At 43.7% G+C, this 16,673-nt stretch overlaps 1 protein-coding gene across 1 annotated transcript; it reads left to right on the top strand.

Annotated features, from left to right (window-relative positions):
* Positions 1–654: 654 nt before the first annotated feature.
* On the top strand, positions 655–11,140 carry GRIN2B (glutamate ionotropic receptor NMDA type subunit 2B; the record flags this gene model as incomplete). The annotated part of the gene is made up of 4 exons (XM_064285173.1): positions 655–830; positions 3,078–3,265; positions 6,279–6,517; positions 9,293–11,140. Coding segments are annotated over 4 exons (2,451 nt in total), but the record flags the coding sequence as incomplete, so codon positions are not given.
* Positions 11,141–16,673: the final 5,533 nt, after the last annotated feature.

Here is a 16,673-nt window from a genome sequence, read left to right on the forward strand (position 1 = left end):
GAAGCAACACGCTGACTTACTCATTGCAGGGCAATAGCCAGAAATAAAGCTGATGTCATAGGGGTAGAAATCCAAGAGATTTCAATTTATTCTGGTAAGCACTGGAGAGCCACTTGCAGTTTTTAAGCAAGGAAGGAACATAATTAAAATTACATTTAATTTTACAGTGTATCCTATAGCTCAAGTAAGACGAGTATGAGCTTTAATACAAAGAGAAAATTTACTAGCAAAATATATATTTGATACTTAAACTCACTTCAGGAGTGTAATGTAGCTGACTTTATTAAGGACCTGTGGCCTTAGTATTTCAATGACTATGCATTTGTGCCCCTAAATTAAGAGACCCCAGAAGAGAATTTCATAAAATTTTTAGAAATAAAGGTGACTAGTCCATTGCAGTTGAAAGCTAACTGCACATTCTTTCTTGGCATAAAAAGTGTGCATAAAAAGGAACACACGGAGGTTATAAATTAAAGCCAGGGTTGGGCAAATAGAAAGTTCTCAACAATATGTGTTAAATTGAAGTCCACTTTCAGAGAGCAACTGCTGCTCCTGAGTGAGGGCTAATGTATTTGGTAAGTTGAGTTGGGTCCCTTCCATTATGAACCTGCCAATGCTAACTTAATATCGCTTCACATTTTCTGAAATATTTTCTTTTTCTCTCTCCAGTTCCAGAGACCCAATGACTTCTCACCCCCTTTCCGCTTTGGGACTGTGCCCAATGGCAGCACAGAAAGGAATATCCGCAATAACTATGCAGAAATGCATGCCTACATGGGAAAGTTCAACCAGAGGGGAGTAGATGATGCCTTGCTCTCCCTGAAAACAGGGTAAGAACTGCTTCCAAGCTCAGCCTTTGATATGCTTCTGACATTTATTAAACATATATTGAATCAGATGTACTAGTATTCCATGTTTGGTGCTACACAAAGTTAAGTCAAAGGAGACTTCATTTGCTTTTTAAGGATTTCCAAGTTAAATTTGACAGTATAATTCAGGCCAGTGCACAAAGATCCATATGCAAGTATTTATGTGTACATATTTGTTTTCCAGAAACCCTCGTGGCATAGTGGTTAAGTGCTACGGCTGCTAACCAAAGGGTCGGCAGTTCAAATCCGCCAGGTGCTCCTTGGAAACTCTATGGGGTAGTTCTACTCTGTCTTATAGGGTCGCTATGAGTCGGAATCGACTCGATGGCACTGGGTTTTTTTGGGGTGGGTATTTGTTTTCTATTTGCATCAGTGTAACCATGAAAGAGGAGTGAAATAGAATGTAAAAGTAGAAGGGATGAGTCAAGTATGAGGTTTATGCATTAAGCATAAAATAAAGACTTGTTGACTAGGAAGTGAAATGATTCTGGTGTCTTCTGGGCAAGAAGTAAAAGAAGAAAAGGGTGAAAATTTTTAGGCATGAACAGTAAGAATATGTAGACTAATCTGTAATTACAGCTTTTGCTGGCATTCTTTGGATCCAGCTCTATATTCTAGGGGGTATTTGTTCGTTAAAAGGAGTGTCATGAACTGTGAATGTATTGTCTTGAGCAGTCCCAGTCACACTCTTACCTTTATTTATTTGACCTCCAGGAACCACAGCCGTGGACAATTATAAGCATTGGAATTTTGGACTCAAGAGGTCTTGACCCAAATGAATGAGCTTTATAAGCTTTGGGATCTAGGGGTAAAGGGATCTTGTAGCTGGTTTCTTTTGTTGTATAATAAGTCACAGGAATTGTATCCCTTCTCAATACCCCAGTAGCTCAGGTCTGGAAGAACCATTTAGATGCATGCTTACCTAAAACACTGATAGGCTTGATCTTATCACCATAAAGTCACAGCAGATTTCAGTTTTGAGCTTGGAGGAAGGGCCACTTTGGATAGCCTGGTCCCTGGTAATGTCAGAGCTAGGGTTTTCGGGTATGCCACCTTTCTATAGGGTTCTCATAGCCTTGTAGAAAATGTCTTATGTCTTACTATGCCAGAAAAGGAGCCCCGGTGGCGCAATGGTTAAGAGCTACAGTTGCTAACCAAAAGGTCAGCAGTTCAAATCCACCAGCCACTCCTTGGAAGCCCTATGGGACAGTTCTACTCTGTCCTATGGGGTTGCTATGAAGGGCTTATTTTTTCTCGGCTAGGTAGAGGTGGTAGTTGTACAACATTGTGAATGTACTAAATGCCACTGAATTGTTCACTTTGTAATGGTTAATTTTATGTTATGTCAGTTTCTCCTCAATAATTTAAAATAAATTAATAAATAAATGGAAGCACTTAAAAAAAAAGTGAAGGGGATGCATTCTTTTCTTGCTTGCAGACACCTCTATTACCTGTCTTGCTATATCTGAAGGTTTTCTCTACCTTTGACATGTTTAAATATTGGTTTTACATATTGGCTGATGTCTTCCTACCCTTACCCCTAGTCTTATTCCCTTCCCTATGTATTTCTTCATTGTAAAGCCCTTTACAATACAGAAATTGAGGTTCTTACACGTTTAGGACTGTAAGGGATCTCAGTTCTTTTGCTTTCACATACATTGCTCTTAACACAAGCCTGTGCTACCACCAACCCCATCACTCATCTCTACCTTTGTGCTGCACAACAGAATACTGAAACGTTTCTGACCACAAAAATAACGTTGCACATCTATTGAAACTCATACACCTACACTTATCCCCACTCTGGACTGTAATGAACTGAGAAATGAAAAATGTTATATAAATCTAACCCATGCTATTTGTTGTTATCATTGTGGTGGTTACTTTTCATTATTTCTGTTATTATTTTTATTGATTCCTTTTTACTCCTTCTTTTCAGACACAGCTTATGAGTTGGCTTCAAGCCCAACTTACATTCTCATCATTCCCAGTGGGAGGCAAACAACTCCTTTCGACCTCAAATCACATAAAGAACAGCCTGGGATTTAGGCTTTGGATTTTGGCAGAGTTCCAATTTAGGCCTTACTTTGAACCAACTCTCCCCCGTAGTTGGCCAGAACCCTACTGCTTCTTATTAATGTCCCCATAGGTGGTTTCGTACTAAAATTCCTCCTTTGGATTTTGTTTGTTTGCTTGTTCCTTGCTCAGGAAACTGGATGCCTTCATCTATGATGCAGCAGTGCTGAACTACATGGCAGGTCGAGATGAAGGCTGCAAGCTCGTGACTATTGGCAGCGGGAAAGTCTTTGCTTCCACTGGCTATGGCATTGCCATCCAAAAGGATTCTGGGTGGAAGCGCCAGGTGGATCTTGCTATCTTGCAGCTCTTTGGCGATGGTGAGTTAAAGAAAGAGAAAGTGCCTATTCGGCTTTTAGAGATGGCCAGTCTAAAACATCAACCCTTCCTCCCTCTCCATTCCTCTAACCCCAGCATTCCTAGACAGTATACTGTGAGATTTTGGGGTGACGGATGGGGAAGGGGATTAAAGGCGTTGGCTAAGCAGGTATGTTTTGCGATTGCAGGGACAAAGTAGGAGAGGCTGGTGTTAGATGATCAAAAGCAGTCATCTCACATGTAGCTTGAGCATTGGATGGAATAGTAGAAAAGTCTCTGTTCCTTATATGCCCAGAAAAAGAGCAGAGAAATAAATTTGTGGCCATTTACTCGTTCTTTCCACTCTCCCATCTTGCTCTTTCAGCTGCAGGAAGTAGGGGCAGGGCTAGCAGGAGAAAGACACTAAAAGGCACTCCCTAGGTCCCTGGGTTTTGTGCTCAGCTAATAACCAAAAGGTTGGCAGTTTGAACCCACCCAGCAGCTCCATGGAAAAAAGTCTGGCCGTTTGCTTCCATAAAAATTATAGCCAAGAAAACCCTATGGAGCTCAGTTCTACTTTAACACATGGGGTTGCCATGAGTCAGAGTCAACTCAACAGCAATTAGTTTGGCTTTTTAGCAGTATCACTCTAGAAGTCCCTGGATGGTGCAGTTAACATGTTCAGCTACTAACCAAAAGGTTGGAGGTTCGAATCCACCCAGAGGTACTTCAGAAGAAAGGCCTGGTGATCTACTTCTAAAATGTCAGCCATTGAAAACCTGATGGAGCACAGTTCCACTCTGACACACGTGGGGTCACTATGCATTGGCATCAATTCAGTGTCAACTGATTATTTATTTTAGTGTCACTCTAGCAGCAGGCCGAAAGCCATCTTGCTTTTAGAAAATGGCAACTCTTATCTCATTATATTTATTTCTTCTGCATCCCTCTTAAGTTTATTGTCCAAAGTACCTACTCTTCCTGTTAGCCTTGGAGAAAGTAATCCAGCTATAGATGAGCGGCCTGACTCTGCTTGGCTCCACAGGCCACCAGCAAAGTGATTCCCTAAATTATTTCTGTAGAATCTTTGCTGTTAAGGATGAGATAAGAGGCAGAGGAACACAGCCGGATTTTCAGGCTTCAGGTGAAGCCAGCTGCTCCCCTAAAAAGTTAGGAAAATCATAGTTTGATCAAAGAAATGAGTAAAAAGCAATTTGATTAACATTGGAAAGAGGAGGGGGTTGCCGCTGGGGTGTTAACAAGCCAGTTTGGTATCAGAGCTTCTGTAATTTTAATGGAGCAGCCACTTACCAAGAGGAGCAGCAACAGAGATGACTTGCAAAACTTGCTGAAGCACTGGTCCGAGGATACAAAAAAGTTCAAATTTTTACCCAAACCAGTATCTATTGGAACAGACTATTTTCATCATGATATTTTTCAGAATTTTGCTTGTCTAGTTTTTTTTTAGTGTTAGGTGGATTCTAGATCAATGACACGGTTTGTTTCATTTTCCTTTTGACAAGGATTTCTGCCTTTCTAATTCCTAGTATCCAGTGAAGTGAATAAAGGTTATTGAAACTTCATTAGGGGATTAAATTAATCAGGTGGTGCAGTGGTTAACAGCTTGGCTGCTAATCCACCAGCCACTCCTTGGAAACCCTATGGGACAGTTCTACTCTGTCCTATAGGGTTGCTATGAGTTGGAATTGCAACTGGTTTGGTTTTGGTTTTTGGTCCTTAAAGCAGTGTTAAAAGGAGGTGGGCCTGCATATGGTGGTCTTATTTTATTTGAGCTTACTCCCCTTTGCTCTTAAAATTTGTATTTTCTTCAACAAGAGATCAGTAAATCCGAGGGCCTCTAGGGGATCTCAACCTCTTCCCTCTTTCTCTCTCCTCCCTCCCTTCTCTTTCTCCTCCTCCTCCTCTTCTTTCTCTCCCTCCCCTCACCATTCCTCCTTTGAAATAAAAACTCTCCCCTCCCTGTGGCCAGCCCCTACTTCTGTATCTCTAAGCCTCCTACTTTCAGTATTGAATGTGCAGGGAGCCAATTCTTTGTTCTGCTAGGCTGTTCATTGTCACCTCACTTCTCTAACACAGAGCTCATTACCTCCAGGGGTTAGAGTGAGAACCAGAGGTTGTCTGAAGTCTTAGGAAGTGGTGTTTAACTCAGCAAAGAACAACTTCCTAATAATGAATGGGGATTCTTTAAACTGTAGCAAGCCTTTTCTTTTCATGCCGTTGTAGACACATGAATGAATTAATGCAATAACCTCAAAAATTAACAGCCTGCCTCTAGTCTTCTCCCCCATTACCCCAATCTGCTTTGCAAAATTTTAAGAGTAGTTTCCTGAGTCACATGTTTGATCATGTTATTCTCCACTGTCTATAAAGTGCAAAGTGCTTAGTCTGATACTCAAGCCCTACTTAAGCCCTCAGCAATCTTATATTGACTTTTTAAATTCAGCCTTTTTGTCTGATATTATTCTGTTAGAACTGTTCTGCATGCCTTTCCCTAAACAAGCCTTGTGCTTTCCCACCTCCCTGCCATTTGCTCACCGCTATCCCTGCTGCCTCAAGTGCCTTTTCATACGATATAAATTAAAATTTAGCCATCCGCCATACCCACCTCCAAATCCTACCTCCCTCATAAAAACCCACTGGCCACAAAATAACTCTCACTGATTTGAACTCTTGTGCTCTCATATAGCTTGCCATATTGATTATTTATATACCAATTTACACTGGATGGATGATGGAGAAAAGAGGCTATGTCAGATAGCTTTGCATCACTGACAATACCTGCATTAAGCGTTCATTGAATGCTTGTTGAATACATTGGTGAATTAATGGTATAGCGATATTAATAAAATTACTGTTAATTTTCTCTGTTCATTCTCTTTCTTTGTCTCCTTGTCTCTTTCTCATCCATGTCTTTCTTATTTTTCCTTTCTCCTCTCCAAAACCCCTTTTCCCTTTTTGTCTATTCTTCATCTTTCATTTCTCTTTATCTGTTTTCCGTCTCTGCCCTGTCTCCAGGGGAGATGGAAGAGCTGGAAGCTCTCTGGCTCACTGGCATTTGCCACAACGAGAAGAATGAGGTCATGAGCAGCCAGCTGGACATTGACAACATGGCAGGAGTCTTCTACATGTTGGGGGCAGCCATGGCTCTCAGCCTCATCACCTTCATCTGCGAACACCTTTTCTATTGGCAGTTCCGGCACTGCTTTATGGGTGTCTGTTCTGGCAAGCCTGGCATGGTCTTCTCCATCAGCAGAGTAAGTGCTTGGGTTTAAGTGCCTAGAGTTTGTTAAGGAGAGCTTTGCCTAAAAAAAAAAAAAAAAGTATGCAAAGTACAGAGACCTAGTAGGGTACTAACTCTAATTTTAAGTTGCTAAAGCAAGAGACCTCGTGATTTACACTTCCCCAGGGGTTTGTGTGATATAATTTCAAGTGGCTCAGAAAAATGAGTGATACTATTTTTCCTTCAAGAAGCAGCTTTCTGTGTGGGGTTTGGACATTTGGTTCTCAATAAGAACTGGCAGATCTATCAAAATGAAAAATTTGGCTTTTTCCCAAATGCTTTTCATCACCATTAGTTAATTCTGTATAGGATATATTAATCATTTAATCCTTTTTTAAAAAATCACATTTGTATTGAAATAGTAAAATGTAATATATCTCTCTTATTCTAACATAGAAAAGTATAATATTGGTGGTTTTCACTGTTCTACTTTATGTTTTAACCATGTGAATTGTGCAGTGTTAAAGCACCTAACAGAATCTTGAGAAATAAGTCCCGACCCATAAGAAATTTACAATCCAGAAGCTTCTCCAGTTGGAGCAAAAGTATAACTGTTGTTGAGGTATCTCCTTTGTTTCTAGGGCAAAGTGAAACATTAGGAGCACAATTTTGAATATGAATTGAGGGTCACAGGGAAGAGTCAAAAAAGAAAAATGGATTTATCTTGATTTTGTTAATAAAGTTAAAGGACTCAGTCACCAGAGGTGAACTTAAAAGCCCCTTTAGAATAGAGGTCCAGGTTTTAGATATGGCCAACTTTGACTCAATGGAGTTAGGTAAGAAAATGGATTTTTTATTAAATTGTTTCATCTTTTGCTTATTTTCCTGTAGTAGTTTACTGATGGAGAATGATTTCTCCATTTCCTCTCTGGCTGTGAGTTGACTCTTGCCACTCAGGAACGTCAGAGTAGGAGGATGGAACTTGTGGTAGTTACAGTCCCTGAGCCATGTTGTTCCACCAAGTGGCCCTTTCCTAAGGTTGCTGATAGGGCGAGGGCAGAAGCCATGGGAGCCGATGACCTGTGATAGAAGTCCCATTCACAGCCGTTAGACATATTAAATGTCTCTATATGTGGAAAATGCTTGGAGTTTTCTCCTTGACGTAATCAAAAAGGGTTAGAAAAGGAGACTGGGAAAGAAAGCAGAATAACCCTACCTTGCCGATCTTATATCTTGCTGATGTCTTCTGGGACAGTGAGGCTCACCTGTCTAAATCTCTTCTTTCCTATGTAGCCCCCATTCACCTTTCTAACGTTCTTTCCTCTCATTCCCACCCACTGGGACAACTTCCCTTTCAAAATGAATTCCCAAGACACAATTCAAACAAGCTTCTCTTCAAATACCTTCCTTAACCAGGAAGAAAAGTTCCAAGTTTATCTACCTTTCAAGGCAGGGAGCAAGATATTAGCAGTAGTTTGGTTTGACTTTAGAGTTGAGCCTAGTGGGCCCTTGGGGAACCTAACCCATTCCCTCTCCTGGTACATGTTCTTCAAAGCCCCTGTACAAGGAGCTGTATACAGGGAGTTCTCAATCAATACTAATTTGTTAAGACATTAATTATTTATGATAATACTAGGTTAGTGAGACAGTGTAAGAAGGAAAAGAGAAATTAACGAGAGAATAAGTGAGAGAATTCAACAGGAGAATTATTCACTCCTATTTAGTACTTGATATTTGTCCTAATTCTTCCCTCCTACCGTGCAGGGCACAGCAGGAAAAATATCCTTCTTTGACCCCAGGGCTTCCTAATTCTCTCTGTAAATGTGGTTCCTGCGTGGCTCAAGAAGAGAATTGCTCAGCTGTTATTTAGTGGCCAAAATTCTAAAAGCTGCTCAAATTTTTCAGGGCTGGAAAAGGGTCGCAGTTACGAGCTCCGGAGCTCCCTCTGGGGTTTATTGTCAGCCAAGGGCAGTCAGCCACGGCATACCAGCCTCAGCATCTGAGGAGCATTGCCATTTATTTCCAAGAGGCTGACGATATTTTTCGCTATGGGTTAATACCATGGCGTCATTATTTTTGAGTATGACATAATTTGTATTTAGGGGGAAAAAACCCCACAAAAATGCAATATATATTACCATATGTATTCCTTCATAGTAATTCATGCAGGATGGCACATGGCTATGTGAAATGCAGTGAGAGGCAGCCACAGGCTTTTGGCTAATGCCTTTGGGTGAGAGAGTCTCTCCTTCTGCTGAGGGGTAAGCATTTCAAGAGTGTTGGCCATCTTTACCACCTTCTGGGAAGATCCTGGCCAAGAATGAAACATACTTAGAGAATTGTCAAAGTGAAAGTTTCATGGCCTCATTTTTAAGATGTAAAAACCTGGGCACAGAAAGGAAAATTGATGTAAGTCAATGCAGTCGAGGCATGTTTCATATAATGAGCTAAGGTCAGTGATCTGGTTAAGTTTAGGCAGGCTATCTGAGAGATCCATGGCTACACCAAGTGACTTGTGATTTCCACCCATTTGCTCAAGTCGCTTAGTGTAGCCATGTACCCTCTTTAATAAGCTTACCTAAACTTAATCAGGTCATTGACCTTGGACCATTATGTAAAACTTACTAAATTTAGGGGAATAGTCAGGTAAACTTGTAGCCACGTCTTTCTTTGGGTATGTTGGACTGTCTACTTCATGTTTCCTCTGACTTCTTATCCAGTTAGGTAATTGTTGGGAAAGGGTAGTATTCTTTACGGTCAGTTTTAGCCCACCAGAGACCTAATCCGCCCTACCCCCTTCTTGCTTCAGGGTATCTACAGCTGCATCCATGGAGTGGCTATCGAGGAGCGCCAATCAGTGATGAATTCCCCCACCGCAACCATGAACAACACACACTCCAACATCCTGCGCCTGCTCCGCACAGCCAAGAACATGGCTAACTTGTCTGGTGTCAATGGCTCCCCACAGAGCGCCCTGGACTTCATCCGACGCGAGTCATCTGTCTATGACATCTCCGAGCACCGCCGCAGCTTCACACATTCCGACTGCAAATCCTACAACAACCCACCCTGCGAGGAGAACCTTTTCAGTGACTATATCAGTGAGGTGGAGAGAACTTTTGGTAACCTACAGCTGAAGGACAGCAACGTGTACCAAGATCACTATCACCATCACCACCGGCCCCACAGCATTGGCAGTACCAGCTCCATTGACGGGCTCTATGACTGTGACAACCCACCCTTCACCACCCAGCCAAGGTCCATTAGCAAGAAGCCCTTGGACATTGGCCTAGCCTCCTCCAAACACAGCCAGTTAAGTGACCTGTACGGCAAGTTCTCCTTCAAGAGCGACCGCTACAGTGGCCATGATGACTTGATCCGCTCTGATGTCTCTGACATCTCCACCCACACTGTCACCTATGGAAACATTGAGGGCAATGCTGCCAAAAGGCGTAAGCAGCAATATAAGGACAGCCTGAAGAAGCGGCCAGCCTCGGCCAAGTCCCGACGGGAATTCGATGAGATCGAGCTGGCCTATCGCCGCCGACCACCCCGCTCCCCTGATCACAAGCGCTACTTCAGGGACAAGGAAGGGCTACGGGATTTCTACCTGGACCAGTTCCGAACAAAGGAGAACTCACCTCATTGGGAGCATGTGGACCTGACGGATATCTACAAGGAACGGGGTGATGACTTTAAGCGCGACTCAGTTAGTGGTGGAGGACCCTGTACCAACAGGTCACACCTCAAGGGTGACAAACACAGTGTGGTCAGTGGGGTGCCAGCACCTTGGGAGAAGAACCTGACCAACATGGATTGGGAAGACCGATCTGGGGGCAACTTCTGCCGCAGCTGCCCCTCGAAGCTGCACAACTACTCCACCACGGTGGCAGGACAGAACTCGGGCAGGCAGGCATGCATCCGGTGTGAGGCTTGCAAGAAGGCAGGTAACCTGTATGACATCAGCGAGGACAACTCCCTGCAGGAGCTGGACCAGCCAGCTGCCCCCGTGGCAGTGACGTCAAATGCCTCCACCACCAAGTATCCTCAGAGCCCAACTAATTCCAAGGCCCAGAAGAAGACCCGGAACAAACTGCGCCGGCAGCACTCCTATGACACCTTCGTGGACCTGCAGAAGGAAGAAGCCGCCTTGGCCCCGCGCAGCGTGAGCCTGAAAGACAAGGGTCGTTTCCTGGATGGGAGTCCCTATGCCCACATGTTTGAGATGCCAGCTGGTGAGAGCACGTTTGCCAACAACAAGTCCTCAGTGCCCACTGCCGGACACCACCACCACAACAACCCCGGCAGCAGCTACATGCTCAGCAAGTCGCTCTATCCTGACCGGGTCACGCAAAACCCTTTCATCCCCACTTTTGGGGATGACCAGTGCTTGCTCCATGGCAGCAAATCCTACTTCTTCAGGCAGCCCACGGTGGCGGGGGCACCGAAAGCCAGGCCAGACTTCCGGGCCCTTGTCACCAACAAGCCGGTGGTCTCGGCCCTTCATGGGGCTGTACCAGGCCGTTTCCAGAAGGACATCTGTATAGGGAACCAGTCCAATCCCTGTGTGCCTAACAACAAAAACCCCAGGGCTTTCAATGGCTCCAGCAATGGGCATGTTTATGAGAAACTTTCTAGTATTGAGTCTGATGTCTGAGTGAGGGAAGAGAGAGGTTAAGGTGGGTATGGGAAGGGTAGGTCTGTGGGTCGTGTGGTGCGCATGTCATGGAGGGTGACGGGGGTGGACTTGGTTCCCATTTGTTCCTTCTTGTTATTTTAATTTACTTATGGGATCCTGGAGTTCTGATTCCCACTGAGGGCAACCCTGGTGACCAGCACCATCTCTTCTCCCTTTCACAGTTACCTCCTCCTTTCCCCATCTGTCGGCCATGGCTGCTCCCGTGATAGGATGAAATGGGCTATCTCAACATGGGAGGGTGGAGTGGAGGAAGGAAGTGACTGAAGACAAGCTTCCACCTAGCGGGGAAGGGCTCCTTGCCACCCACTTTGAGTGAAGCTAGAGAAGCAAAAGGAGGCCACGTGAGCACAGGAGAGGCACCAAGAGCATCTAAGTAAAACTACTTAGCGTAATGCTCGTGAATGAAAAAGGGCTTTTGCTAAATTCTTATTGCTTAGACGACATCTGTCTAGGGATTGTGGTCCAAGCAGAGGGTAGAAGGCCATATGTGTTTATATATAAGCCAAAACATGTTTGCTTTAACTCCCTGGAGCTCATTAGTGGTGAACGGCAAGGAAAGGTCATCGTTGGAGGCATGAGTAGATTCCTGAACAACCTAGAAAGGACATCATAGTAGTATGCCATGGTGCATTGGAGGTAAGAGTGGCTGGATCACGTATGCATGTGTGTCCATGTTCACCTGCATACGTGTGTGGCTAGGTGCCTATAAAAGTAGAGAAGGCAGCCTTGAATTTTTGTTTCAATATCCCTAAGCAATCTGCTTGTTTTGGCTTATATACAAACAGAGATGGACATATGTTATCTGAATTTTGGCTGTCTGTCCCCTTCACCCTTTCTGAGTGAGACAGAAAGTTTTTAATAAAGAAGATTCTCCAGTCTGAACAAAAAACTGGGGAGCAGTCCTACAAAAGTAAATTACAAAAATAATTTCTCAGTGATTGTCAGTAGCTTCAGCCGGTTTTGGTAAAGAACCTTCCAGGAAAGCTAAATGGAAAATAGACCAGCCATGATTCTTTGCTCACATTTGAGAGCAAATGATCCTATAAAGCTCTTTTCAACGTTTTAGACCCTCAGCTGGCTAAGGTGTGGGGAAAAGCTAAATAAGGCTTTGAAGAACTGGGGAGCAGTTTTATGGTAGGGTAAGTGAGAGAGGGGGATGTTTTCAGTGCTTTGATCCCTTCTTGCTTAACCTGGAGCTAGGAGAGCAGGCTTGTTCCCCCAGAATTGATTACAACTGGTATGGGATAGACAGTTAAGAAAAATGGGCTTACTTCTAGGAGCATAACTCAGGATCATGGAGGGAGGGGAAGAAATTTTGGAGGTGGGGTAGGGCAGGAGGGGAGGGACTCTCCTGCTACCTCGTTGGGCGTAGCTTCCTGAGAATGTGGCGTTGAGCCCAGTGTGAACACTCTTGGCAGAAGCCCTTCCACCTTCCCGCAACACCTTCCTTCCCGCTCAGATTGCACCATTCAAGAATAAAAATGATAAAACTCCAGGGAAGAGGGTACTGGTCGATGTGATACTCCCTTCACTTAAAGTCGAAAACTTGCAAAGGGAAATAAATATTTGTCACTGCCTGTCCTGAAACTTGGGGGAGGGGTGTTGTGTGGGTCAGTTCCACTGTCCTGCTATCCTCCCCCTTACACAGGGTGGCATCCAAAGTGCCCCAGGTCTGTTTGGAAGCTTGACAGCAGGATCGCCTTGTTGCACACAGGACACATAAACCAGAAAGGTGCTCATCCTGCTCTGGAAGAAAGCTGCCATGTCTCTTCAAGTCTCACCCTCCAGGGCTGCTCTTTGCCTTCCTGTTTGCCCTGACTCACTACCCTCCCTCATTCCACCCTTGACTGCTGTCCCCTACTCTCCTTCTTGATTTTTACCTCAGTATCTTTCATTTTAAAGCCAACTGAAGGCCTTGTAAAGCTTTGTTTTCTTTCTAAAATGAACCTGGGGACAAGGGGCTGAACCTCTCACAAATTTGGAGAGGAGCACGGAGTGCTTTACCTTAGATTCAAGGACAGACTTTGGGAGAGAGAGAACAGAGGGCGTGAGGCATCGCCATGAGGAAGAAGGAGAAGGGCCATATAAACATTGCTTCACCCTGACTCTGCCCAAGAGCCAGGGGCTCATCCCCTCACTCTTCCTCTTACCTCACCCCTTTAAAATAAAATAAAATTAAAAAAAAAAGAAAAAAAAAAACCAAACCAACTAACCTAGCGAACAGCAATCTAGAACAAAGGGGGCTCAGTCAGTCTCCACTGGTGACAGAAATCAAGATGGTGTTTATTTCATATGTAAATATTTTGTTTTCTAATTAATTTTGTATAGATAAAGTGTTCTCTTGTGAGTATTCAGGGTGTTGGGCTGGAGGGAGTGGGGTGGGGATGGGAATGAAGGGGATAAGTGTTTTGTTATGAGTTTTCATTTTCCATTTGGGGAATTGTTTCGTATGGCTTTTGCTTCAGGGCATCTGGGAACAGTGAATGAGGATGAAGGCCACTGTGGTAGAAAACCAGGAGAAAGGAATTTGTATCCCTAACCCACCTCCCCTGCCCGCCCCACCCTGGCCCCTCAGTCTTCTCATTAGGGTGGGAAAAGTGTTCTTGTGCTTTGGCCCGAGCTTTGCAGAGTCCGATTTGACTAAGCAAACCCCAGGTTTAGCTCCTGTCTGAGGCAGACCACGGGTTGCCAGCATTCCTTGCAAAGTCAGGCTGGTGGCACTATATTTTTACTGTCAGAACCTAGGGTAGGAGAGATTCCCAAAAGGGTTTAGAACAGTATTTAGGTCAAATTAACCTCCTATTTTTGGTGTGGCTGAGAGGTTTCAGGAAGCTCCAGATTTCAAAAATCTCCCAGCAGCCCCCTCTGATGTTTAACAATCCTTTCAATCACTCTGACTCCTTCTTCCTCTCCCGCCCTCTCCCACTCCCCTTAGAAAGCAACACTGCGAGCACACCCCAAAAAATGTCTCCTCACTCTATTTTTTGAGGCATGTACGATCTAGTTTACACGCCTTATAAATTCACATGCTTTTCTAGAAAAGATTACCAGATCTCCTCAGAATTCAGTGGCCAGATGATTCTCTTAAAAAGGTTGTGAAAGCTAATTCTAGAGATAAAAGGGAGGGGGTGTCGGGGACGGTACCAATCCTGGCTGTATATTCGCCTTGTCTTCATTTCTACCGGCAGGAAGGTGCTATTTGCCTTGAGCCAGGTATTCAGAACCTGATTTTGGGTTAACCAGACAAATAGAATTTCTTTTGCTGGACTGTTGGCTTTGTGAAGGGTGGTGGCCTTTCAGTCTTTACCACAGGATGAAATTTCCAAATCCATTTACCTGGCATATGACATTACCTTTTTTTCCTATCCTCCCATCTACAGAAGCTGTCAGCTGGATAATTTCATTTTTCTGAACCCCTTATTTGGCTCCAGGTGGTCACTTTTCTTCAACTGAATGTTTGAATTGGGACCAAGTAAGACATTCATGACCTGTTCAAGAAAGCTTAAAGAAGGGAATGCTGAGCATTGTCAAGTTCTAGATGTCACTTAATTCCAAAATAACAAGCCAAATACATGAGGATCAATTCAGCGGTAAGCCTCATCTGTACCACAGATGGGTCCAGACAGAGACCCAATCCATCCAAAAGCGAGAGATTCCAGTCACCCTCAGGAGCACATAACGTTCCATTTTTCTTCAGAATCAGTGCTTTGGCTCTTTCTTTACCTTCTGCCATTCTCTTCCTCTGCGGAAGGGTCGCTGGTGGTTGTGGTCCCGTGTTATCCCTTTCATTGGCAGCGCTTCAATGTCAGCATTCCCAGATAATCTGTATCTTGAATTTGCCTGAGTCAGGAATGTGCACACCCTTCAGAGTGATGCATGTACAGTGGGTCTTGTTTTTTCAAAGTATGTCACTGTATATCCTCAGCCAGAGCTTGGGAAACGTCTTTGATGTGTATTTCCCTGTAGTGGCCACAGCCATGTTGTGATTGGGTGGAACAAAAATCCCAAATGATTCCATTAAATGTTGGTGGTGTCAGTCGTGCCAAAACGCATGTGTAATGTGATAAAATAGGAGTTCCGTTTATACCATTAAGTGAATATCACCCACCCAGTCTTCCACAACCATAGGGGTTGCCCGAGGGGGGCATTTTCTGTGTGGGAGATAAAGAAACCATGTTACCAAAACTGCAGCGTGCTGGTCACCTGCACATCTCATTTAAGAACTAGGATTTCTTTGGTTTTGTTTGATTTTTAGCCAGTTCAAGAATTAGAGACAGAGTAGCCTGGATTGTTTGGGCAATAGCCTTTGGAAAAAGCTAGTCCAGAACTCATTTTATTCCTTTAATTCCTATCTTTCTAAAAAAGCCCTGTCATTGCTTGACACCCTGTGCGCATCTGTTTTGTTGTGTTAGGAAAGAAGCAGATCCGTGTATAGATGATGTAACGACTGTGCTATTGACGAATAATTTGACGTTTCCAAGTACTGCAGCCATACCTTACATGCTCTCTAAACCCAAAGCCATATATGGAATGCGTGCTCAGTGGGCTGCCAAATGTTTTTGTAGAACATTTGCTTTCTTTACTTGGACGTCAGAGAATGTTCTGCCTGACTAAGGAATTCTTTTTGAGAAGAAGGAGGTGGACAGTTATACTAGAGTGAGTCTGGCCTTACAAATTATGTGTGGTCCATGGTGTGATTTCAGAGGTTTTGGAAGGACATTTCCCTTTCATTCCTACCCCACTCCAACTACTGGCTGCCCCCACAGATTTATTCCTTGAGCACTGAGCTGCTCATCTCTCATTTAAGTGAGGATAATTCCAGGAAAGGGGTCAAATTAAGCCATATTAGGGATTTACATTCACAACAGTTACCATTCCTTTTCCTGGGAATTAGTTATGATACAGGAGAAGAGAAAGAGAGGAGCGAACACTAAGGGTAACAGAGTAGAGGGCAAGGATAGATTCTAGAGTATAAAAACATATATATACATGTATGTATTTCATTTTCCACCTGCTTTTATTTAAGGCTGTTGTGACATGGGAGTAGGACTCCTAAAAAAAAAAAAAGGAATTATTGTCAATAGTCATTGAAATGAGTGTAATTTATGAATTTTTAAATTAAATACATTTCGAGGTCGGTTAGGAAACCCTGGTGCTGTAGTGGTTAAGTGCTATGGCTCTTAACCAAGAGGTTGGTAGTTCAGATCCGCCAGGCACTCCTTGGAAACTCTATGGGGCAGTTTCACTCTGTCCTACAGGGTCGTTATGAGTAGGAATCGACTCGACGGCAGTGGCTTTGGTTTTGGGTTTTTGGAGGTCGGTTAAGGACTGTGACTCTTTCTGTAGAAGATGGAAGACTGTTTCTCCTCCATTGGGTTACTGAGTAGGCAACTAGAAAGATCAAATTAAATTAATATTATGATAATCAAAAATTACTGTCATTATCTGTTTCCTGTCCCAGCTCTTCCAGTTAGCTGAATTGCTCTGTATT

This window comes from Loxodonta africana, chromosome 4, assembly GCF_030014295.1.
Source record: "Loxodonta africana isolate mLoxAfr1 chromosome 4, mLoxAfr1.hap2, whole genome shotgun sequence".
In the NCBI taxonomy this organism is placed as follows: Eukaryota; Metazoa; Chordata; class Mammalia; order Proboscidea; family Elephantidae; genus Loxodonta; species Loxodonta africana.